This window comes from Rattus norvegicus, chromosome 2, assembly GCF_036323735.1.
Source record: "Rattus norvegicus strain BN/NHsdMcwi chromosome 2, GRCr8, whole genome shotgun sequence".
NCBI classification, from domain to species: domain Eukaryota; kingdom Metazoa; phylum Chordata; class Mammalia; order Rodentia; family Muridae; genus Rattus; species Rattus norvegicus.
In genome coordinates this window covers 243,689,509-243,714,671 of record NC_086020.1, presented here as the reverse complement: position 1 = coordinate 243,714,671, position 25,163 = coordinate 243,689,509, and the positions used below count along the sequence as shown (strand labels likewise).

Genomic DNA, 25,163 nt, shown 5'->3' with positions numbered 1-25,163 from the left:
TTGTCTCTTGTGTTAGCTCTTCTTGCTGTCTCTGACAGTGACTTGACTCACCTGTAGGCCTGAGTGTCAGCACTCCTGTAGACCTGTTTTCTTTCAGCTAGATCTGGGAGCAGAGAGCTGCTCCTGGGTTTGTGTGACCTGAAGCCTCTGGGTGGGTTGCCTGGTGCAGAAGAGTTGGTCTTACCTCTGCTCTCGGGCGTGTAGGTGTTCCTGGCAACTGGCTTTCAGATCTAGGTTCGTGCAGAAACCCAAAGGTACTGCCCATGACTGCTCCTAGGTTCCTGTGGCCACAGGGCAGAGAGGGCACTAGGTGGGCTCTTGTTGGGTCAGGAATATGAGCAGAAGTGACGGTTTCCCCTGAGGTCTCAGGATTGTCTGCACTTCTGAGGGCCTAGCTCTCTCCCCCACGGGATTTGGGTGACTAGATATCACTTTCAAACGTGGGTGCTTCCTTCTACAAGCTAATTTTCCTTCATTGTTTGGGATTAAGGGTGTGTTAAGGACATATCTGCATTCCAGCCAGAGGGTTTAAAGTTGTGTGCTAAGGGCCGAGTCACACCTAACACTTAAAGGCAGAAGCAGGTGAGAGTTGGCTGACACCTAGGCCAATGGCAGGGAAGCCCATAACTCCACCTTACCGTCAAGACTCCTGTCCTGGAAGGCTGGAAAAAAAAAAAAAAAAAAAAAAGAATGGTGTTAAAATTAGAAAGGAGCATTTGGGGTGAGGAAGTGACTCTGGGGAACGTTGGGGAGACTTTGGTTTTAGGTGTACACTGCATCTTATCTGTCTTCGACAAGCATCGTTTTGGTCAAGGTTTTAAAGTGCTTACAACGACGAAATGCGGGTGTCACTAATGGTTAATGCAGCATAGCTCATTCTGCCGCAGTGATTCTATGGAAGAAGATGAATGAAGGGCCAAGTTGGCTTTGCTGGGACGGGGCGTAGTAGATGTTTGAGATGAATTCTAAGCAAAATAAATATTCTAAATGGTCTAAATAGAAGACCCAGCTAGTTACCAACATAGGGACTCTTTCTAAGCAAGCTTTAAACCCTTATTAAAAACAAAAAATGCCAGGTACGGTGGTGCAAACCTTTGAGCCCCAGCACTCAGGAGGCAGAGGGGCAGAGGGGCAGAGGGGCAGAGGGGCAGAGGGGCAGAGGGGCAGAGGGGCAGAGGGGCAGAGGGGCAGAGGGGCAGAGGGGCAGAGGGGCAGAGGGGCAGAGGGGCAGAGGGGCAGAGGGGCAGAGGGGCAGAGGGGCAGAGGGACAGAGGCAGGCACATCTCTGAGTTTGATGCTAGACTTGTCTATGTTGTGAGTACAGCCTCCATCTCCACAGGAAAGAAAAGAAAAGAAAGACAGACAGACAGAAAAATGGGGGTGGGGGTGGCCCAGTTGTAGAGTGTTTGCTTACAGTGCCCAAAGCCTTAGGTTTGGTCCCCAGTACCATCTAAACCAGGACTTTAATCTCACCTGTAATCTCACCATGTGGGAGCTGAATGTAGGAGGATCAAGAATTCAAGATCACCTTGACTACAAATTAAGTTCAAGGCCAGTCTGGGCTACGTGAGACCACGTCTCTAAATAATAAAATAAAATCAAATAAGGAAAAAGTTGTCAACTAATGAAGAAAAAGCTAAAAGCACGGTAGGTGTATAGCACTCGTAAATGCATCAGACACAATTGCTAACTCCCGCTGAGAGCCTTGGCCTTAGGGAACACCCTTCATGCCCTACCCTTTGATCTGCTGCCAAGTATCCTAAGCATCTCTGGGCTCATAGCAGTGGGGAGGGAAGTTTTAGATGAATCATTCTCAGGCGGGCCAGACAGTGAAAGAGCAGAGTCACCCAGTTGGACGGGACTCTGAAACTCTCCTTGTTTCTGGAGTCTTTGACTTTGCAGAACTCATGGTCTGGACCATTTTTCTCCTCTGCTCTGTGCTCTCTGCCTTCTGCTGTGGCCATCACTTCTAAAGGAAGACACTGGCCCATGAGCATGAAACACAGGGACCCTGTTGGCCTCTAATCGCTGCAGATTAAGGTGTAAGATCATGGATTTGGGGACTGGAGAGAGAGCTCAGCAGTTCCAGGACACACTCTCTCTCTCTCTCTCTCTCTCTCTCTCTCTCTCTCTCTCAAAATACTTAGAAAGAATAATGAATATGTAATAACAAAAAAGAACCTAGACTTTAAATGAGAACACTTGAGCTAACTCCGCAGTTCTGTAAAATAACACGGGTTGGTTTCAACGCTGCATAGAGCTGCTCTCTTCCTGTGTAATAAACTGGTGGTGGGGTCTGCTGCTAGTCAACCTGGTTTGTATTAATCCCCGAGACTCAGTCCGTTCTGGGAACCCTGAGACAGCAGGCATCCCTGGGTTTGCAGCTCTGAGACTGTTGGAAAGTTCTGTCAGGAAACTCCTTTTCCTCCATTTTTCTTTCCCTGTTGTTGCACTCAAGATGGAGGAAGCTACAGGGGACGCTTGGCAGGTTAGGGGAAGGCTGTGTTTCCCTTTCTGGGATGGAGGGGGCAGAGACCAGAGTCCTGGGATTCTGTTCATCACTCTGGCTCTCCAAGGGACTCTTCTTCCCCTTTAAGGCCTCCCACCAGTGGGACAGGGACAGGCGCTGGAGGACCTCCAGTGTGGGGCATCTGTGAGGGGCTTTGCTTGCATTTGACTCTTAGGAATCTAAGTAGAGCCCTAGGAGGCTTATCTGTGTTACTCTGAATTGAAGGGAGCCATTATATGATTTTATTTAAGGGGGGGTTAGAAATAAATGCTAATTAAGACAAAGAGACAGAGGGGTTGGGTATTTAGCTCAGTGGTAGAGCGCTTGCCTAGCAAGCGCAAGGCCCTGGGTTCGGTTCCCAGCTCCCCCCCCCCCCCAAAAAAAGAGACAGAGACAGGTGGGGAGAGAGGCCTGTGTTCCTGGTGTTTGGAGTGATAACCTTTTGAACTTAGGAAGAGGACCTTCATATGGTCCTCATTTTTGGAAAGAGTGTGAATGGCTTTCTTTGGGAGGGAGTGAAGAGCAGACTCTCTCCTCTCTCCCTCCCTCCCACCCTCAGTCTCCCTTCACCCTCTCTCAAGCCATTGGTCAGCTACAACAGTCTGCTAATAGGTGAAGGTTGTCAGGCCCAGAGTCCTCCCTGCATTAGTCCTCTGGGTGCCTGGGTATAGATAAGGGTTTTCCATCTCAAGCTGTAGACGAAAGCTCGGGCGTTCAGAGTCTAAGGTTCATGCTCTGAACCACTCTGGTCATGGTGCAGAAGGATGATCATTGCATGGGGTAGCCCATTAGCTGTGGCCATGAGTACACAGCTGTGAGCTACAGAATGTTGTGTGAGAACCAAGTGTAAGGCGGGGGCTGCCAGATCTCAGTGGAAAGTCCCCACAAGATGTCCCAAAGGGCTGGGGCAGTGGGGCTTGGTGGCTCATGTCTGTAATCACAGTGCTCAAGAGGCTGAGGCAGGAGGATCACTGGAGTTTGAAGTAGGCCTGTGCTATATAATGAGTTCTGGCAGGTCACCCTGAGCCGGTGAGTAAGAAGCTGTCTCAAAAACAAACAAACAAACAAACAAACAAACAAACAAACAAAAAAAGAAAAAAAGAAAAGGAAAAAGAGGTTATAAGGCCAGATCATATATTTTTTGAGGAGTTAGGAAAATGAAATGAACCCATATATTCAGCTGAAATCTAGTAAGAAATATTTTTTAAAAAATCATATCAATTTTGAACTGTGAGAAATTAATTTCTTTTTCCTGTGTTACTAAAATGCTGACCCCCCCCCCCTTCGCCTTCTATATAAATGTGGCTTCCAGCCATCTCAGGCATAACCCTTCCCTACTGTCTCTTGTGTGCTCGAAAGACTGATTCTGTTCTGCCTTTCCTCCTGGTTTCTGAAACTTAAAAAGAAGTTCTAGATGGTCCCTGGGGTCTTGGGTGTACCAGGCACGTGCTCTGAGCGGTACCCCAGTCCCTGGACTATCAACCGCTGAACAATTCTCAGGCAGAGTCGATCCCCTTGGTGCCTACCATTTGCTGAGATCCTGTTTCTGCCCTTAGGTGTGACATCGTACTCCAGGCTAAGGCCCTGGTGTCATGCAGAAACTGAGAGACTGCCGTAATACTTCTCCTGAGAACAGGCTTTGGAATCAGTTCTGTCTACACTGATTTCACTGGGATTCACATCCTGGCTTTGGGGTAGGGCTGGAGACAAAGGCTTTTCCTCCTACTACACAGCTAAGATTGGGAGTTTGTAGGCTTGCTAAAAAAATGCCAGCCAGTAGTCACTAAAGCGCTTCATGTCTGAATAAAGGCTGTGTTTTGATTTGGAACAGAAAACTGTACATTGTTTTTCTATTCTTGACCTAAAAGGCCTTTAATTCATTACCATTACCATCCTTATTACTTATTTTCATTCTCCACTGTCATTACTCATGTGCATATATGTGGTACAGGTGCTACACACGTTGGTGGAGGTCAGAGGATGAGTTTATTGGTCCTGTGGATGGGGCTCAGGTTGCCAGGCTCATAGGGTATCTTTGTCCTTTAGCTCCTCGAAGACCTTTTCGTTGGGTAGGCCACATGAACCGGAGTGTGTGAAATCTCCTCTCCCCAGCTTGCTTCATTCCTTCCTTCACAGTTCCTGTAGCCAGGGTTGACCTTGAACTCTGATTGTCCTGTCTCTGTCTCCTGAGTGTCACCGCTGCCACACCTAACCAGACATCTTTCTTAGTTCTTTCCATTAAAAAGAAGAGTCAGGTTTGTGGACCGATCGTGGTAAAAATACTTTTTCTAGTGTCTCCCTCCCCCCCACCCCCTCCTTTTATGGAGTTGCTCCAAAGCGCTCAACCTAATTTTCATGGTAATTATAGCTCCCCGTGTCATCAGCTCAAGTTCTTTAAAATTAAATCGCGTAATTAGAGTGACAGATATAACAGCTACGGGAAGGTTTGGGAGAAACACAGCTGTCTCTCGGTGACACTTGGTTCACTGCAGAAGCAGCTGGCCTCGCCGAGCTGGAGTGTTCTATATTCTCAATGATGGGTGGCAGGCGGGCCGGTACCCATGCACCTCCTGGGTAGGGAGGAGAATCCTTATGTGTGAGTGTAGTGACTTTACAGGTTGGGACTGGTTATCAGATCTACAGTCTGAACCACGTCCTCTCCTAACATCCCCAGAGAAGCCTTGTGTCTCCCCATTTCTGTGAACTGATGGGTTTAGGGCTTTGTCCTGGCTGCCCAGACTTGCTGAGGTAGGCTACGCTCCAAATTCGGCCAGACTATCAACGTTCAGAATCTTTTAAGCATTCCCCGAACATTAAACCTGTCTTCTCCTTGGCCAGCCTCACAGTGAGCGAGCAGGATCGTCTTGCCCATTTTCATGTAGGAACAAGCTGACCTGTCCCTGAAACCTCCTCAAATCTTAGAAAAAGCCTGGCTGGGCGATGCCAGTCTGGAGGCTGTCTAAACCAGAGTTTAACTTCTGCTTTAGTGCCACCAAGTGGTGAGTTTGGAAGTGACACTCTCTGAGAAGATGGCCGTCACAGAGAAGAGGATAGAATCCTATGATAGATTTTGGGGGCACTCTGCCTGATACTCAGTGATGGGTGCACGGTCCTAAGCAGTTACGCAGACATATAGGATGCCAAGAGTGAGCCCAAGTGTCGGCACGGACTCTGGGTGACAGAGACAGTCAGCGTGTGTTCCCTGCTCCGGCTGGGGAGGTGCGGAGCCTGGGGCGTGGTCTGCAGGGAGTACATGCGCAAACTTTTTACAGCTCTATATTTGTTAAGAATGAACACTCTTCTACTTTACGTAATTTCCCTTCTAGACTGCTGTTGTGGGGAGGAGTAAGATACGGGAGGAGACCCGTCCCAGCTTCGTTTCTGTGGCTGTGATAAAATATCCTGGCAGACAGTGGAGAATGCATTTATTTTAGCTCACCGTTCCGGCTACAGTCCATCCCAGTGGGGCAGTGATGGCGACGGGAACTGAAATTGTCTCTCGTCTACAGTCAATGTGTGCGTGCTTACCACCCAGCCCGGGTTCTCTACTCTTACAGAATCCAGGACTCGAACTCAGGGGTTGGGGCAGCACGCTTTCCGGCTGGGTCTTCTCCCATCCGTTAGCACATCTACAGGGCCGATCCGCTCCACAGACTCGATTAGAGCACGCATGTATGTAGTACTAGAATAAATCATACGTGTGAGAAGTGAGCAGTTTACTGTCTCCTCCGTAGGGAATATTGTTTTGAAAGCAAAGAGTGCTGGCTGGGTGGCAGGGGGACACTGTGGCGGTAGCAGTGTGCGCGCTGTGTGCTGTTTGTAGCAGAGTGGAGTGGAGCGATGTGGGCGCGTGTGCACGGCATGTTTCCCAGCTCTGTTGGGAGGTGGCAAAACGTGAGTGTGGTGTGCACGCTCGTATGTGTTGTTCACTTGCTGGTACCATCCAGCCAAGACTGACTTCCCTGCTTTACCGGTGACCCTGGGCTGGGAACACTCGCACTGCTGGTCAGTGCTGATGACAGACTGACCTATTCTTTCTCACTGGACACTCTTTTTGGAACTGTGCTCTGAGCAGCTGAGAATCCTTTCTTCCCCAGGGACATGTAGTGACTGGCAAGGTCAGAGCTGTGAGCCTGCGGGTGCAGCCTCGCTGTTCCGGACAGTTGCTCAGTCACTGACTAACATCTGGGCACCATCTCAACACCATGGATGGCTTCTTTCCTTTCCGGGAGGCTGCCTCTTCATCCTATGATAACTTTCAGAGGAAAACTTGGGTTTTGGAGATCCTGACCCTAAATTTAGGTTAAAGTGAATGAATGTGTAAGATTCTTAATCTCATTGACCTAGATACCCAGAAAGAAAACAGAACTTGGCAGAAGATACAAACCGGTCTAGGGTTCTTATCAAGAACACACTCACCTGTACCTCTGATGTCTGCACAGACCTCTCTGCCTGCTCCAACCTGACAGCATGTTCTGCAGGTCCTCACTGACGGCAGGCTCAACTGTCTTCTTGATGGTAGAGCCCCTGTGCCCTGCACTGAGCTGCAGCTGCAGAGAGAGTGCAGCCAAAGGGACTTGGACACATTTGCAGAGGTCATGGATCAGTAGCCTGTGCTTACTTAGATTCTGATTTCTTTTTATTTCGGTCAATGTGATATTTTTAAAGAAGTGGGCTTAATGGCTTAAACTGAAAAAAGAAAAATCAGGAAATGCATACAAACCTCTGAGTATCCAGTTCTTTGCCAGAGAGTGGATCTGGCTAAGCACGGCCTTTGTTCCCACAGGGTATGTGCTATTGGAGAGGTGTAGATGGGACACGCAGCTTCCAATTACCTGCCCTCCCCTCTCCCTAGGTTAGGCTGCTAAGGATTAATGCCTTGGAAAACCACATTTGGTGCGTTGCAAAAGAAAAACCAAAACAAAGTAGGCAAAGCCTACCCCAGGACAGCAGTGGCCTCCCTTGGACGGTCCCTGGAGACCCTGGGAGGTCCTTCTTTGGAAGTGCCCCAGCTTGTTTTTCTTTGTCTTGGTTGAAACCATTCTTCCAGTTCCTGGTTGCTATGGGGCTGCTGTGTTGTTAAGTAAAGAGCAAAGAGTTTGGGATCATATGATGTGAGTTTAGCAATCTCCCTGCCTCAGCCTTTCAAGTGCTGGGATTAGTCATGAGCCACTATGCCTGGTGAGACACGGTTTTGAGTTCCAGCGGCACTGACTTTAATTTCCTTATTTGTAAAATGGGGTTGATAGCAGGAATTTGGTCTGCAGAGCCTGGGACCCTGCAGCCGCCGCGATGTTGGTGCCCAAGAAGAACCGGATTGCTATTTATGAACTCCTTTTTAAGGAAGGGGTGATGGTTGCCAAAAAAGATGTCCACATGCCCAAACACCCCGAGCTGGCAGACAAGAACGTGCCCAACCTTCATGTCATGAAGGTCATTTAGTCTCTCAAGACTCAAGGTTACGTGAAGGAGCAGTTTGCTTGGAGACATTTCTACTGGTACCTCACGAATGAGGGCCTCCAGTATCTCCGAGATTACCTGCACCTACCTCCGGAGATCGTGCCCGCCACCCTGCGCCACAGCCGTCCCTGGACCGGCAGGCCTCGGCACAAAGGTCCAGAGGGTGAGCGGCCTGCAAGATTTACAAGAGGGGAGGCAGGCAGAGACACCTACAGAAGGAGTGCTGTGCCCCCTAGAGCTGACAAGAAAGCTGAGGCTGGGGCTGGCTCAACAAAGAACTCCAGTTTAGAGGGGGCTTCAGTCGTGGACATGGTCAGCTACCTCACTGAAGTTGGAGATTATGCTGTGTTGAATAAACTTTAAAGAAAAACGAAAAAAAAATTTGGTCTGCAAAGCATCAAGTTACAGTATCTCTCTTCCAGCAAGCTTCTCTCTTCCCCATCTTTAGGATAGAGATGAAATCCCCATAAATCTCCTTACCGCTCTCTGAGCCACTCACACCCCTTAGCTCCGAGAATGAAACTGATTTCCAGTGTTCCTTTTGTAAAGCTTCCGGGCTCTCCCACCCGGATGCTTTTTTTTTTTTTTTTTTTTTTTTTTTTTTTTTTTTTGTCGCTCCAACTATCCACAGACATACGGGGATAAGGGAAGCCTGGTGTGCTTGTGTTTTCGGTAACTCTGTAAGGAGGCACAACATCCCTTTTCAAATCTGCCACAGTTGCGTATTGTTTCCTAGGGCAAACTGCCTTGCTCGCACAGTTTCTGTCCGGATCCTTTCTGAGCTCATGCCTTTCCTACTCACGTGCTTTTACAGAAATAGGACCAAGGTCAAAAGCCGGAAAGACATCAACGGAAAAAATTGGTACTTCAAGAGGGACTCTTCGCCTGAGATCGAAAGGCCCCGCTACGGTAGAAGATCTGGTATGTTAGTTAGTTCATCCCTTCCCATTCTGTCCCGGAGTGTACAGGTCTGCACGTTTATTAGAGCTGGAGATAAAGCTAACGTAATCATAGCGGGTAAAATGCGCTCGGGCGCAAAACGCATGCTTTGAATGTATTTCCTCCTGCTGCAACACGGAAACCACCGAGGAAGTAAGGGAAACACACCAGAGCTTGGGAAGGGAGGCTGTGGTCAGTGGGAATCCCCCCGCTTCTGCAGATCACTTATTTAGACTTGTCCGTGGATATTTGGATTTATCTTAAAAGAACGCAACCCAGGCAGAGTCATGAGCAATGCACTCGCGGAGACTCATAACGAATGATTACATTTGTGACATTCAACCTCCTAAGTATTTCCTAGTCGTCTCTGCCCCTTCTTTTTCACACTCTACATTCCTCCCGCCAGCACAACCGTGTCGGTCCCGCTCTGTGACGTACCAGTCTCTAAACACCGCCCCTTCCCCGCCTCCCCGGATGCGCTGAGCCCTCAAGCACCCTTGCCCTACCCTAGAGGCTGCAGTTATTCCCTTTTCTTTCTGTGCTGGGCAGAGGCAGCCGGGATTATCCTTTTAAAATGCAAGTGGGGCAGGAATGGGGTGGGGGTCCCAGGTTGGGGTTTCCTGTGTCCCCGGGAATAACAGTTAGGACTCATTCACCTCCCATTTCTACTCAGATCTCATCTACCACCACTTTCCTGGTCTCCCTCGCCCTCTCAGGCAGGCTCCTCCCTCACCCAGACAGGCTCCTCCCTCACTCAGGCAGGCTCCTCCCTCACCCAGACAGGCTCCTCCCTCACTCAGGCAGGCTCCTCTCTCAGCTAGGCAGGCTCCTCCCTCACTCAGGCAGGCTCCTCTCTCACCTAGGCAGGCTCCTCCCTCACCCAGGCAGGCTCCTCCCTCACTCAGGCAGGCTCCTCCCTCACCCAGACAGGCTCCTCCCTCACCCAGACAGGCTCCTCCCTCACTCAGGCAGGCTCCTCTCTCACCTAGGCAGGCTCCTCCCTCGCCCAAACAGGCTCCTCCCTCACTCAGGCAGGCTCCTCCCTTTCCATGACAGGCTCCTCCCTCACCCAGACAGGCTCCTCCCTCACTCAGGCAGGCTCCTCCCTGACCCCACCCCACCCCCACGCCTGCTTTCCGTGTTTCCTTTGCTTAGGGTTTTAGGGCTGCTATTACCGCTGCTGGTACCTTCGTTGCGCTCTCACTTCCTTCATGTTTTTGCCTGTATGTCATCTTCTCTGAATATCAGGCACAAGCGACAATTCTCTCCCTTTCCCACTTTTTAACCTTAATTTTTTTTCTTTTTTACAAAGCATCAAATACTGCTGGATTTATATCGTTATTTTATTTAACCTCATCCATTTTTAGTTCACAGTCTTGGTCACCTAGAACAGAATCTCATGTGTCATAGGAACTCAAGTGTTTTCAGCATTAATGAGTTAATTATGGATTTAAGGGTTTCACATATTGATTGACTGTGTCAACACAGAGGTCAGTGTCAGAGTGGGAAATGCCAGAAGGTGAAGGAAGAGAGCAGCGGGGGTGGGGTGGGGGTGGGGTGGGGTGGGGTGGGGTGGAGGTGTGTGGTGCAGCCTGCAGAGATCCCAGTGGGCGGAGCAGGGGCGGGTCTACCCACTGCAGTGCAGATGAAGTAGGAGGACACTTGCAGCTCCTAGGAGCAGGGCCAAGGCCCTGGGCCCTCAGTCTGTACGTGTGACCTCTGTCCTCTGACCCCCAGGCACTGGGCCCTTTTAGTCTGGGTGTGACTGCTGCCCTCAGAGTCCCAGGTTTGCGGAACAGAGGGTGAGTCAGGTGACTAGTTAGGATGCTGTTTACAGAGTGGTCCCCAGGTCTTATTGGATGACAAGGGTCTAGCGTCAGTGAAGGGCTGGGTTGATAGAGCCTATACTTAAAGAGCCAGTAGGTCAATGCTGTCTTTGGGACTTCGTAAGTGGGTCACTCAGCATGCTGTGTGCTTGAAGAACCTAGAGGAGGATGGCGAGTTAGGGATTCAGTTCGCCATGCTGGGGAAAGCTCCGTGGTGGCAGGAGCTTGAGCAGCAGCTCAGGAAGCAGAGAGAGATGAAGAACGCTGGTACTCAGCTCACTTCTCTTGGTTCTGGGACCCCAGTTCATTTGACAGTGCTGCCACGGTTACAGTGGGTCTTCCTGTGTCGGTTAACCTGATCTAGAACATCCCTGGTAGAGATTCTCAGAGACGTGCGTCTACATTTCATCAGGTTGACAGTTAAAAGCCAGCGCAGAGGCGAACGCCGCTGCGAGAGACGCAGTAGTCGAAGGGTTTGAAAGTGAGCCGTGCTGCGTTCTGTGTGGAACAGCAGGGCGTGAGGGTCTGGCCGAGTCTTTACATTTTCCTTTGCTCATTGCACTGCCTGTTGTACTGCTGAAGACTGCCACTGTTCCTTGAGTCACTGCACGCACGTGCCTCAGTGGAAGGCAGGGGTCGGTGAGAGAATGTAGTCAGTGGGCGGAGCTTGCGGCGAGCACTAGGAGGATGCCTTCTTGGCTTTCTGTGGGAGGCCGTGAGGCAAAATGAACAGCTTTGATGTAGTGTGCAGAAGAAGCAGGGTGTGCCGGGCACCTTCATGTCCCGTGGGATGAACGTCATCTCCCAATAGCTAACACAATTAATGGGTATCTGTGAAGTACCCTGTTATACAGAGCGCTTGTAGGCTTCAATGAGAGGAGGGTAGACTGGGATCTATCTGGGGAGCTAAGAGAAAGTTATTCAAATATAGACATTAACAAATCCACAGATTTGCATAGCCTGTTTAATTAAGTAGGTCAATTAAAATCAGCTCATAATGAAAAGAAGCTAGTTTGATGCTAATATTAGATTGGTACAAACGGTCTGCAATGGAGTTTCTGAAGGATTTGAAGAACTTACAGGATTTGGAACAATCTCCCTTCTGACCTGGCACAAATGCAGGACCATGATGCTCCACTCCCAGGCCTCATTCTTTATGCATGGCGTTTGCTGAGCCTGGGAGTCTGGGCACCGGTGATACAAGAATGAGTGACGGCCCTTTTCCTCCCTGAAGAGACAACGAAAGCCATTAATAGAAACCATTAGGAACCAGGGGGCAGGGCTGAAGAACAGTTCAGGACACACAGTGCTACAACCAAGAGACTGACAGGGACAAGGGAAGACAAGAAAGCAGCAAGCAGTCCCTCCGGAAAGTGGCAGAGTCAGCGCAAGTGGGAGATGCATTCTGAAACAGCCATGGGCTTGGGGAAGGCGCACGCTGCCGGGGAGACTGGCTTTAGTCCCCACAAAGCAGTACACCCATGTTAACACTTCCCACACATGGGCACGCACATACACTTCAAATACCTCACCCACATACATAACTATGTGCACACACTTGCATTCACACATGCACATAGAAACACACACACACACATGCTTATACACACACTCACCCTGCATAGTACTCACACTAACATATGTACTCACACATCAATTCATGTACTCTATGCATACTCTCACATGTTCACATACAACATATATGCATAGTACTCATAGTACTCACACATTCCACACAGCTATCCATACACAGGTATACTCACATACAGTTACACTCAAATACACCTTCACACAATGACACCATACTTGCTTATAAACATATACCCATACACAGACACACAGTCCATTTACTTGACACACATAAACACTCCACACACATGTATACACACAGAAATACTGATGTACACTTAACTACAAACATACTTCACATAAACTTTATCATTCATCTACATGTATACACCACACACACATTTACATATACTAATGCTCATACATTCACACAATTATACTGACACACACAGAATGACATGCATACTCATATACACACATGCATACTCCATGCCCCCACATACATACTCATATACTCATGTATACAACACAGATAGTTTTAGCACACACTCTCATACACATACACTAATGCACACATACATTCTCACATACATGTACACATATAAGCATACAAATGCACATTCATACACATATTCACATGCTCTTTATATAAAACATTCTACATATTCATGTACACACATGAATTCCACACACATTCTCACATACATGTATACATGTAAACACACAAATGCACATTCATACACATATCCACATGCACTTTATATAAAACATTCTACATACTCATGTACACACATGAATTCACACATGCACATAGACTCATACACATGCATACACCCACATTCCTCTCTACATGCACATTTCACACACACACCATCTCATGCAATTCACAAATATTACACACATGTACCCAAAAATCTCACTCATTCATATACACACACTTGTACAAATACACTGAACCTCACTCCTTAGACATGCGCATAGTCACACATAATGCACTGGCACTTCCTCATGGATATGCTCACACACACTGATTATCCCAGAAGGGGAGGTAGAGACTGGAGGCTCCCTTGTGCTTGCTTGTTGAATTCTTCTAGGTTCAGAGAGAAACCCTGACTCAAAATATAAGGGAGAGCAATTGAGGAGAGCGCTTCATGTCAGCCTCTGACCTCCACACAGAGATGCTACACACGTCCAGATACATGAAACACACACAGACACACTGACACACTGACACACACACACACACACACAGACAGACATACAGATACACAGACACACTGACACACAGACTCACTGACATACATACCAACACACAGACACAAATACAAACAGATACAGACACACAGACATATGATGAGGAGTAAGAGGAGGAGGATGATGAAAGGAGGGGAGGGGAGGGGAGGGGAGAGGAGAGGAGAGGAGAGAGAGAGAGAGAGAGAGAAGAGAAAGAGAGAGAGAGAAACATTGAGGATCCCTAACTTTTTAGTGGCACAGGTCCCCTAAGTTCGAGTTGCCTGCCTGTATTCTCCAGACCCATGGACTTCTCACAGTGACTGTAACACGCTCTTCTGTCAGACTTCACACATTCTCACGGGCTTTCCATGTATGTTGCCTTCTACTCGGGGTGTCTCTCTCCTGTGTGTCTAGCACCTCTCCCCCTTGGAAACCCAGTTTTTAAATCACATTCTTCTGAAGACTTCCAGCCTGTTATGCCCTTTAAAACGGTTGTCTATTCACTTATTACACCCTTGTCCTATGGAGGTAGTTCAGGTCTGAGGAACTGTGTCTTTTTCTTTCTTTGTCTTTGAAATAGAAAATCCATACTATTAATGCTGACTATAGCTAAGTGTTTACGGCATCCATTTATAGTTAGCTATAAGGTTATGTTATATTCCAGATATGTCCACTAAAATTAGCTAATGGGCCAGCCATTTCCTGCTGTGTGTGCTCAGAGCATCAAGAGATGTTATTATGTGAGTGCGATATCCTGTCTTTCTCTTTGCACAGCCCTCTGAAGCCAAAGCAAAGGCGATCGAGAAGGTTGACGACCTCCTTGAACTGTACATGGGGATTCGAGATATCGACTTAGGTGAGACTGTTGTTGTTAACCTCCGTGCTCTTTACAAATGACACCCAAGTGTACTTTCAAGATAAAAAGGATTTGTGGGGTCGGGAAGAACATAGAAACAGTAAAGAGTAAGGATTTACCCTGCTACTTGCTGTGGGGGATTGCTGCTCAGTCCACTTTTTTTTTTTTCCCCCGGGTCTGGGGACTGAACCCAGGGCTTTGAGGTTGCTAGGCAAGTGCTCTACCACTGAGCTAAATCCCCAACCCCCACTTTTAAACTTTTATCTAGACCGGGTGTGGTGGCCTTTAATTCAGCACTTGACAGGCAGAGACAGGTGGATCTCTGTGAGTTCAAGGCCAGCCAGTTCTACACTATGTGCTATGGGACAGCTACATAATAGAGAGATCCTATTTCAAAAAAACACATATATGTTGGGCTGGAGAGGTGGTTCAGTGGTTAAGAGCGCTGACTGCTCTTCCAAAGGTCCTGAGTTCAAATCCCAGCAACTGCATGGTGGCTCACAACCATCTGTAATGAGATTTGATGCCCTCTTTTGGTGTGTCTGAAGACAGCTACAATGTACTTATATATGATAGATAAATCTTTAAAAAAACCAGATGTGTACACCATGTATGACACTGTGAATAATAATAATAATACCACCTTTACCACGTTCTGTGCATTAAAATACATATGAAGGTATATTGATAAGTGATGCATATAAAAATTTTTTTTCATTGGATGCCCCACCTTTATATTGAATCTTGGTTACGTTATTTACTGTGAAATTAAAGTTGTACTTCATTTAATAGGATTTCTGAAATAGGGGGGAAAGACTCAGAATTCACGAATAAGTTGCATGGTGCTGGGATTGCTGGGTATTTCCTAGGTAATTTTTTATGTTACTATTTAATGTGACAGAAGGTCTTGATTTTGCCAACTTAAATTTGTGTTTGCAATCCTGCCAGTAGCAAATACTGCAAAACCAAACCAAACAAAACAAAACAATCACAACAATAACAACCCTATTCCGACAAAACAATAAAAAAAAAAAAACCAAAAAAACCCCAAAACAAAAACCTAATTCCAACTGTATTTAAGGTGGAAAAAAAAGTAAGAAAAATTATGGTTTTTATAACTAACACATCCAGAGATGGATCTTGTCTTCAAAAATGGCCAGCTCTGGGCTGGGGAGCTGGCTCAGAAGTTAAGGTCACTTTTACTGTTCCCATAGAGGATGTGGGTTCAGCCTCCAGCAGTGATGTGGCAGCTCACGACCATGTGTAGCTACTGTTCCGGGGTCTCTGGCGCCCTCTTCTGGCCTCCATGGGCACTGCACACACATGGTGCACACACCTATGTACAGAGAATACACATAAAGGAATAGAACATAGATGGGTAACTCCAGAGATGGTATGGATGATATGGTTGGTGCCTGAGCATATCCGTGTGATGAGAAGAGTTGGGGGAACAAAGGTCAAGCTCTGTTATGAGGAAAGAGAGGATGGGAAGAGCCACCAAGGGAGAGACGGGAGAGCTGTACAGAATGGGGACTCAGAAAGGAGACTCAGCACAAAAAGAGGCCAACAGAGAGAGGTTCAGGCTGTGTTGGTCCCTGCTAGTGGGATGGAGGAAGCGGAAGCCTCATGTCAAAGGTAACTCAAGAAGTACAGGAAACGTCTCCTCCTCATGCAAACCTAGATAGAACTGGGGTTTTGATGAGACAGTGATTCCTCAGCCATGATATGTCAACACTTGAATAGGAGGTCCATTGTGTTACTCCCCATGTCTCACAGGACTGTGGCTGGGTGTCCTTGCACTAAGAGGTGGCTGCTCAAAATTGAGCCCCTCTGCTTAATTCCTGTTTGTAGCATGTAGTTTCTACTACAGATGCAGACTGCACTACCAGCCCCTGCCCGGGAGCCACCCTGGATCCAAGGAGGAAACACACACACACACACACACACACACACACACACACACACACACACACACACTAACTTATCTTTAATATGCCTTTTGCTCTTCTAAGCCTTCATCAGCTAGCATGCCTTTCTCTTCAATCCCAGCTCAACACCTCTAAGTCTTCCCTCAGTTTAGACGGCTTCTAATCTCCCTCCTGCTCCCCAGACACAGTTGGGGAAGCAGCCGATGGTCCCTCCACTAGAGATCTCATGAAGCTGGTGGCTCTTTCTTCCTCCAAAGCATGGCAAATCTCTTTCCTCCTCTTGCATCTGCTAGCCTGCCTGTGGGGGAAACTGGAAGTCCCACCTCTTCCAGCCAGCCATCTTTATTGATGGTCAAGAACCAATGGGGGAACAGGACCTTCAGCATTCATTCCTGATCAGAGCATCAGAACCACCCCCTACAGCTGCCCTGGAGACAGACACCAGTTTGGGCCATAGACCTATCTTGCAGTTGTAGTGGGTGGATGGGCTTCCCACCCTTTCCTTCAGAATGGAGTTCTCTAGCGGTCTCAGCGGGTACCTACCTGTTCTTGGTTCTAAGGGCTGGCTGCAGCAGGATGCGGCCCGATTTCTCCCAGGCTGCTGCATCTATTCGTGAGCAGAGGCTCTAATTTCCAGGGGGCCGGAAGTCAACTTACTACATCTCATGCATGACTATAGCCAGAGGAGGTAGTCGGACATACAGGCTGGGAGGTTGACAGTGGAGTGTACAGGAGACGTGGTTTCGCCCTCAGTGCCTGGGCACTGGCCTTATTATCCTAGAATGAATTTGTAGTCTCTGTTGTCCTGAACCCGATGCCAGGACTTTGATCAACCCTGAGCCACCTGTGGCTGCCACAGGGACTGAAAACCCAGTGGTTGCACCGAGGCACTTGGCACCTGCTACCTCCTCCTCTCCCCCAGGGTGTTTGAGGCTTAGAGGGGTTTTAAAGGTTCAGAGTCAGGTTGGTCTGCACAGATCTCACAGTTGTGTTTACTTCTCTCACACCCAACGCATTGAGAGACACTCCCTCAGTTGGAACATTAGTCACTCCGTGGGGTATGAACTGAGAGGTTTGGGGAGCACAGGAGACTCAGCTTCCCCTCACCCCCCATAATACAGAGCTGAATGTAGTTAACAGAAGCCCTTCCTATGCAAAGAAGCCACAGAAGGGAAGGCAGCTAGGGGGACGGCTGACATGTGACCCACATTGGCACAGTGGCATCAACTGTAAGAGTTTATGCCTCCTGCCGTCCTTGGCTCCACAGACACCTGACTCACCCCGGGCTTAAAGGACTCAAGAGAAGCCAGTGTAGCAGGCCACCTGTTTTGCTAGCCCTTGTTTTCAGTTTTCTTTTTATTATGCTTCCGGTTTATTGTTACTTTATTTCCAAAGCTCTTATGTTTATATTATTTCTGTGATTTTGCTTATGTGTTTTTCATGATTGGGTGACCTTGTTTTCTTTTAATAAAGTTTTCTTTCAGTTTTCTCCTTAACACTCTCATTTATTCTTTGTTTCCGTAACCTCGGACCTCTTCTGGCTCCCCTTCTCCTCCCCACTTTATTTTCCCGTTCCTACCTCTGTACTCACCTTAAATAATGCTGACCTCCCCTCACAGCCGTCTCTGTCCCTGTCAGTTTATTACCATGACGAGGTTTCAATCTAAGTGTACCGCTGCGTCTTGTTGGGCGCCCTATTGTTGATGTTTTAGTAACTCGTTTTCTCCTCTCTGAGAGGTGCTGGGGACTGAACCTTAAGCCCACCCGCTGCTCACTAAGCCAGATAAAATGGGTGTGGTATACAATCAGCTAATGCACACCTCACAACTCAGAAACGCAAGAAACACAAAAAGGGAGGCGGCGTGACTCCTAAGTCAAAAGTCCATAAATCTTCAACAAGTTCAAAGATACTAACTGAACCGGGTAAAATGTCAGATAAAGGATCTAAGAGCATGCTTATAAGATGGCCAGGGAAAACAGGCAAGACACATAAAAGCAGATAAATGTAAAGTAAGAAAAATCACCCCTGAGTGTTGAAAAGAAAGCCATTAAAGTAATAGAAATTGAAGTTTTGAAGAAAGGAAGAAGGAAATGTGCCAGGTGGGGGCATCGGGAGCAAGGTTGGGGGTGGGGGTATTTATTTGGCTTACACTTAGACATCACTGCTCATTGTCAAAGGAAGTCAGGACAGGAACTCACACAGGGCAGGAAGCTGGAGTCAGGAGCTGATGCAGAGGCCATGGAGGATGTTACTTACTGGCTTGCTTCCCCTGGCTTGCTCAGCCTGCTTTCTTATAGAACCAGGACCACCGGCCCAGGGATGGCCCCGCCCACCATGCGCTGGGCCCTCCACCATCAATTGCTAATTAAGAAAATGCGTTACAGCTGGGTCTCATGGTGGCATCAGTTTCTCTCCTTTCAGGTAAAGGTAGCTTGTGTGAAATTGACATAAAACCAGTCAGTACAGCATAATTTAGTTATCCTGTGGTGTAAACACATAAACACAGAGAAACATATTGCATTGCTTAAAAATGGTGCACGCTTTTAATGCTAGCACTCAGGAGGCAGAGGCAGGTGGATCTCTGTGAGTTCCAGGACAGCCAGGGCTACATAGTGAGACCCTGCTTCAAAGCTCAACCAACCAAACAAAAGGAAATGTTTGGAATGAAAAATTCAGGAAAACCAAACCAAACCAAACCAAACCAAACCAAACCAAACCAAACCGTGGTGACAGCACCACTAATAAACTAAATCAAACAAAAGCAAGCATATCACGTTCAGAAGACAAGGTCGATGCATCCCACACTTAGACACCGGGGGAGAAGACAGGCTAAGCAGAAAAGGCCACACACTTTCAAGATCAGCAAAGCTGAAACCCAGGGGGCAGACAAATGAGCTGAGATAAAAACTAAAGGCATAGAAAATCTAATCAGTGTTCAAGGAAACTCCCCAAACCTAGGGAAAGAAATAAGTAACCAGACTCAGAACCCCGTTGGCTGATCAGAGGAGAGAAGGCTAGAGTTAAAAGCAAGCCTGTGCGTGGTCAGGGTCATCTCTTCTGTAGAATTCTATGTTTGGGGAAATTCTGGGATTGGGACAAATGACTCATGCTTGTGACAATAATGCAGACGTGAGGGGAAGAGGGTTTTAGAGCGGGTGGTGACTTCAAAAAATGCAGACAGGTAGTGTTTGTTGGAAATAATCTAATTCATCTGTCTTTAGTTGAGCTGGGATTTGGGGAGAACCACAGCTCTCAGTGTAAGACCTTCACCTTTAGAAAAGTTCACAGTTCTATCAGAGATAGTTACTTCTATTAAACTACACATATGGGGGCTGGAGAGATGGTTCGTCCAGAGGATGTGATTGCTTCCTAGTACCCAGAAATTTAGACCATTAAACATTCTAAAAAAATTCATCGAAATCACCCAGTGGTCCCTTGTCAGTTTAATTAAATGTCTGTCAATGACTCGCAGCCACTGTAACTCCAGCCCCAGAGGGATCTGACACCCTCTTCTGGCAGCCATGGGTACTGCACTCACATTACACTTCCCTCAACACACATATTTAAATAGGTAGAGATACATAAATCTGGGGCTTATGGAAGCCTGAAGAGGCCATGGTGGCTCATGGAACTGGAACTGGAACTGTAGGCTGTTGTGAGTTATCTTGTGGGGTCTGGGAACTGAACCTGAATGCTCTGAACTGCTGAGCCAACTCTCCGGCTTCCCCTAATGAAACGATTACTTTACTTATGTGTATGAGTGTTTTGCCTGTATGTATATGTATGCGTATGTGTATGTGTATATGTATGTGTATGTGTATGCATATGCATATATATGTATATGTACATACCACATGAATACCTGGTACCTGTAGAGACCAGAAGAGGAAGTCAGATCCTCTGGAACTGGAGTTATGGATGATTGTGAGCCACCATAGAAAGCTGGGAACTGACCTGTGTCCTCTGCAAGATCCAGTCTTCTCTTTTCTTCTTCTTCTTCTTCTTCCTCCTCTTCCTCCTCCTTCTCCTTCTTATTCTTTTTTTTTTTTAAAGATTTATTTATTGTATGTAAGTACACTGTAGCTGTCTTCAGACACCCCAGAAGAGGGCATCAGATCCCATTACAGATGGCTGTGAGCCACCATGTGGTTGCTGGGATTTGAACTCAGGACCTCTGGAAGAGCAGTCAGTGCTCTTAACCACTGAGCCATCTCTCCAGCTCCTCTCCTTCTTATTCTTATCACAACCCATTTAGTTAGGTTTTTTTAAAAAAAAGATTTATTTACTTCATGTATGTGAATACACTGTGGCTGTCTTCAGACACACCACAAGAGGGCATCAGATCCCATTACAGATGGTTGTGAGCCACCATGTGGTTGCTGGGATTTGAACTCAGGACCTCTGGAAGAGTAGTCGGGTGCTCTTAACCACTGAGCCATCTCTCCAGCCTGAGCAAGTGTTCTTAATAGATGACCATCTCTCAAGCCCTGCAAATCAAATCTTAGAAAATACAAATATATTCTGTTGGCTAATGGTACAAGTGACTATAGATGGATTTAAGACACAAGTCTTTCAAGATGAATTTTCTGGGTCAGTGAGATGGTCGGTCAGGTAAAGGCATTGCTCGCTAAGCCTGGTGCAAGCACCATGTACCGGAACATGCACGCTCCCACATGCACAGGTGCACACACACAACGGAGAAATAAATGTAATGAAAAAGAACCTTAGAAAATGAATTTTCTCTTGCTCTCAGAAATTTAGACCATTAAACATTCTAAAATATTCATCAAAATCACCCAGTGGTCCCTTGTCAGTTTAATTAAATGTCTGTAGCAAATTCCTTTGATTGACACAAAGCCATTGTCATTATACATGATTGGTAATGAGATCAGCCACTTAGGGAGTCAAAGTGTAAGGAAAGTAATTATTTGAAGAATGTCAGCTGTTGTTAAATTAGAAATTTCTGTTGTTCAGATACAATTAGCATGAAATATACTTCAGAAGTGTGAGACTAATGTAACAGACAAATGAACCAGTTACTTCCCTGATTCCCTACATCCGTGGCTTTCAGAAACACTCTCTCTCTCTCTCTTTCTTTCTTTCTTTCTTTCTTTCTTTCTTTCTTTCTTTCTTTCTTTCTTTCTTTCTTTCTTTCTTTCTTTCTTTCTTTCTTTTTTTTGCCAAGCTGTGACTGTTTATTAACTGATCAGACTATAAAAACACCACGGGCAATACCTTAGTTCGTCTAACAAGCCTGCTTGTCTGGTCTTCCCTGTTGCCGGCATCTCCACCTTCTACAGATGGAGTTGTCTTTTTCTTCCTTCCACCTCGCGGGGAAGATAGTTTGAAGGGCCCAGCTCTCCTCGCCATCCTAGCCGTGCGAATCTCAGTCCGGTACATCTGCTTGTACTCCTTGTGATAATGCTTTGCCTTCTCATAGATAAGCTTCCTCCTTGCCTTTTGCAGTGTCTTCAGGGCGAACTTCTTCCTCAGGCGTTTCACCTTCAACTCTGCAAAACTCCTTCGCTTTTTCTTAAGGGTTTCTGGCACAGCGGCAACCTTTTCTTGTCTGGTACAGCCTCCATGGTTCCAGCCGGAAAAGGAGAGCTTGGCTTCCTTTCATTGGTCAGTGAAACAATGCACACTGGGAAGGGCTCCTTTTAAGTTGAGAGCAGTGGAATCCGGAGTAGATTTCTATTAAAAAGAGCACTGTAGGGGCTGGAGAGATGGTTCATCGGTTAAGAGCACTGGTGTCGCACAACCTTCTGTAACATCCAGGGGACCTACCGCCTTCTTCTGGCCTCCACAGGCAGTACATATACTTCAGATACATGGTGCACAGACATGTAGACACTGCATATACAGACAGGCATTCAGGCAAAAAACGCCCCCCCCGCAAAAAAAAAACAACAGGTAAATAAAATATTTTAAAACATGTAGGGCTGAGGGTGAAGCTTAGAGGTAGAGCATGCATACATATATAAACACACACACACGCACACACACACACACACACACACACACACGCACACACACGCATATTATAAGAAATAGGATAATCTTTATACCTAAAACTTGTTTAAATATTTACAAACTTAATTGAAACTGTATATTGGTCAAAATTTTGTGGTGGTGGGAACATAAAAAGATTCTCAGAGCGGCCACAAGAGGTCAGCACTTAGCTGTACTATGTATGGTATTAAAAAAAATATTTTTTTTTTTTTTTTGGTTGTTGGTGCTTATAAGGTGCCGAGCGAACATCTAGGGTGGACTCCATGGGCGTCTACTCTGGGGAAAGTTTTTTGGAAATATGGACTGACGGATGCCGTTTCTGAGATACAGAGCACGGGGTTCAAGTAGCTTCTTATGGAAGGCACATCCCAGATGCCGCCTTAATTTAAGCAAACTGTCCTAGAACTCAAAGCTCTGTGTGGCAAGCTATGAACTGCTCCTTTGGTGAGGAAAGCGTAAGCTCCAGCTGCTAGCGACCGGGGGAGGGGAGGGACAGAGATTGTCAATCACTGTGGGAGATGAGCTGTGTGCACCCACGAGCTTTCCTGGTGAGGTTAGCCACAGGGTTTCCTACAGTGTGTCTTCACCCATCCGGGTGCAGAGAGGACTCACTCGGTAAAGCACACGTTTTATCCACAGAGCCCGTGTGAAAATATAAGATGTGGTGACATGCGCTTTCAAACTTAGTGTTGGAGTAGTAGAGGCAGGAGGATTCCTGGAGCAGGCTAGAGAGCAGTTTAGTCCTAACTCTCGAGCTCCAGGCCAGAGGCCTTCTCTCAAAATGAGGTGGGTGATGTTGCAGGGGGCAACATTTGAGGTTGCATTCTAGCACACACACACACACACACACACACACACACACACACACACACAGTGCGTACAGCCCCCACCAGACATAAAAAACAAAACAAAAAAACCTCGAACAACTCCGAACGAATACTAGGGAATCCCAAGTAACAGGCTCTCAGGTTGGGGGACAGGGCAGCAGTGACAACTGCATACCTTGTACAGTGGACTGAAAACTACCGCTGCTCCTTGGTAAGTGAAAGTGTGTGTGTGTTACTTTGGTACAAGTCATGGTCCTGCTAACATTTTATGGGTCCTCTGATGCTAATTCATGGCTCCTTAATTCTCAAACATTACCCTTGACAGCTACCACCATGTTTGAAGCTGGAAAAGACAAGAGCAACCCAGATGAGTTTGCTGTCGCGCTCGACGAGACCCTGGGAGACTTTGCCTTTCCTGATGAGTTCATGTTCGACGTATGGGGAGCCATCAGTGATGTGAAACAAGGCAGATGATGGTGTGGCCGGTCTTCCCGCAGAAAGGCCCAGAGCGCTTCTGCGGGCAGCCTCCTCGGGAGTCTTAGACGCTGTTATGGACTCTATTTCATCTTCATGTGTATGAGACACAGTCTTTGAATGTAATTTTGATTTATGGATAATGTTTAATATAATTTCTTATATAATATGCCCAAGGTGAATTAAAGTGTGATCCATTTTAATATTTGTTCAAAGCTTTTAGATTTTTAAAGGAGTCTCTACGTAGGTGATTTTGTACTCCTGGCTCTTTCCACATAAAATACTTGATTACAACAGCTTTGTGGGCATTTTCTTCAATATCTTATATATTTACGAGCATATGTGTGTGTGTGTGTGTGTGTGTGTGTGCGCGCGCGTGTGAGTGTGTATGCGCGCGCACGCGTACGTGCATGCGCACGCGCACGCGCATATAAGGTAGAACTATAACAAATAGAAGCATTTGCGTGTTTGGTTTTGTTTTTTCAGACCTTCAGATGTTATTACTTTTTTCACCTATAACTTCTATCCTGCTAACTCTTCTGAGGCCTCCAGGCCAGTGTTTATATTTGTAGCATTTTTACTCCAAAGCATATCTGCTCAGAAAATAACTGTGTCTGACATGCTGTCTTTGGCGTGCGAGTATGTGGTTTAAGCGGCAATCGTCTTCGGCCTCCTAAGCATCGGAGGAAATGCTGTCTGGAACCGGTTTCCCGATGTGTGTAGAGGAGGAGGGCTGAATGGAAGAGCGCATCCGTCTGTTATTAGAGTCCCGGCACCCTTCCTCTGACCCTAGCTTGATTGAGAAGATTGAGAGGAAATGACAGCCTGAGCCTTCGTGGACATTTCAGGGATGGAAGAGGAATGGAAATAAACGGCCCCTTCGCAGATCATTCAGTAAGGCGGAAGAGGGCGTGGCCAGGCACTCTAGTACATCTGATGGACCGTGCCGAGCAAGCACCTCGGCAGTAACCAGGAGGGCGTGCTCCGGGGGACCAGAAGGAATGTCTCCTTCATGCTGGGCTACTGCCTAGATAACTCTGTCCTTCTTGGCAAAACGTTACTTTTGCTGCCTCCTCAGTCACAGTAGAGCAGTGCTGTGGTTCATTTTCTTCGTTTATTCTGCGCCCTGGACAGGAGCTATTTGGATCCTTAACGAGCAGCACGAACAGCCCGTGGGATACAGACTGATTAGTTCTTTTGTGCGTTATTTGAAAATAAGGTCCAGTTCAAGCTGTGATCTGTTAGTGATGGTTCAGTGAGTTTCCTATGGAGGTTTCAAAAGTGCCTATAAGGTGGTAGACACAAAAGAGAGCTGGTGTTTTAGGATTGGTAACATTACCAGATGAAGTGGGAGGCCCATAGAAACATTGTAGTTTTAACAACAGCAAAGTAATTGTTTTGGTCACCAGATGTTAGATTTGAAATGTTTATTGTATATTTTTGTCATCATTATGATTTCTTGGTGTGTTTGTGTGAGTGTGTGAATGAGTGAGTTATGTAGGAGAGTTTATGAGTGTGTGTCAGTACCT

At 46.9% G+C, this 25,163-nt stretch overlaps 1 protein-coding gene and 1 pseudogene across 2 annotated transcripts in view; both read left to right on the top strand.

Moving 5' to 3' along the window:
• The window catches only part of Gipc2 (GIPC PDZ domain containing family, member 2), a 79,458-nt gene extending 55,528 nt beyond the window's left edge, over positions 1 to 23,930 (top strand). For both annotated transcript variants that reach the window (NM_001037210.1, XM_039102808.2), the window contains exons 4-6: positions 8,784 to 8,890; positions 14,311 to 14,392; positions 23,486 to 23,930. In NM_001037210.1, the coding sequence (NP_001032287.1) occupies positions 8,784 to 8,890; positions 14,311 to 14,392; positions 23,486 to 23,634 (338 nt within the window). In that variant the 3' untranslated portion in view covers positions 23,635 to 23,930. The remainder of the gene's footprint in view (positions 1 to 8,783; positions 8,891 to 14,310; positions 14,393 to 23,485) is intronic.
• On the top strand, positions 1,284 to 8,579 carry LOC108350142 (40S ribosomal protein S10 pseudogene; annotated as a pseudogene).
• Positions 23,931 to 25,163: the final 1,233 nt, after the last annotated feature.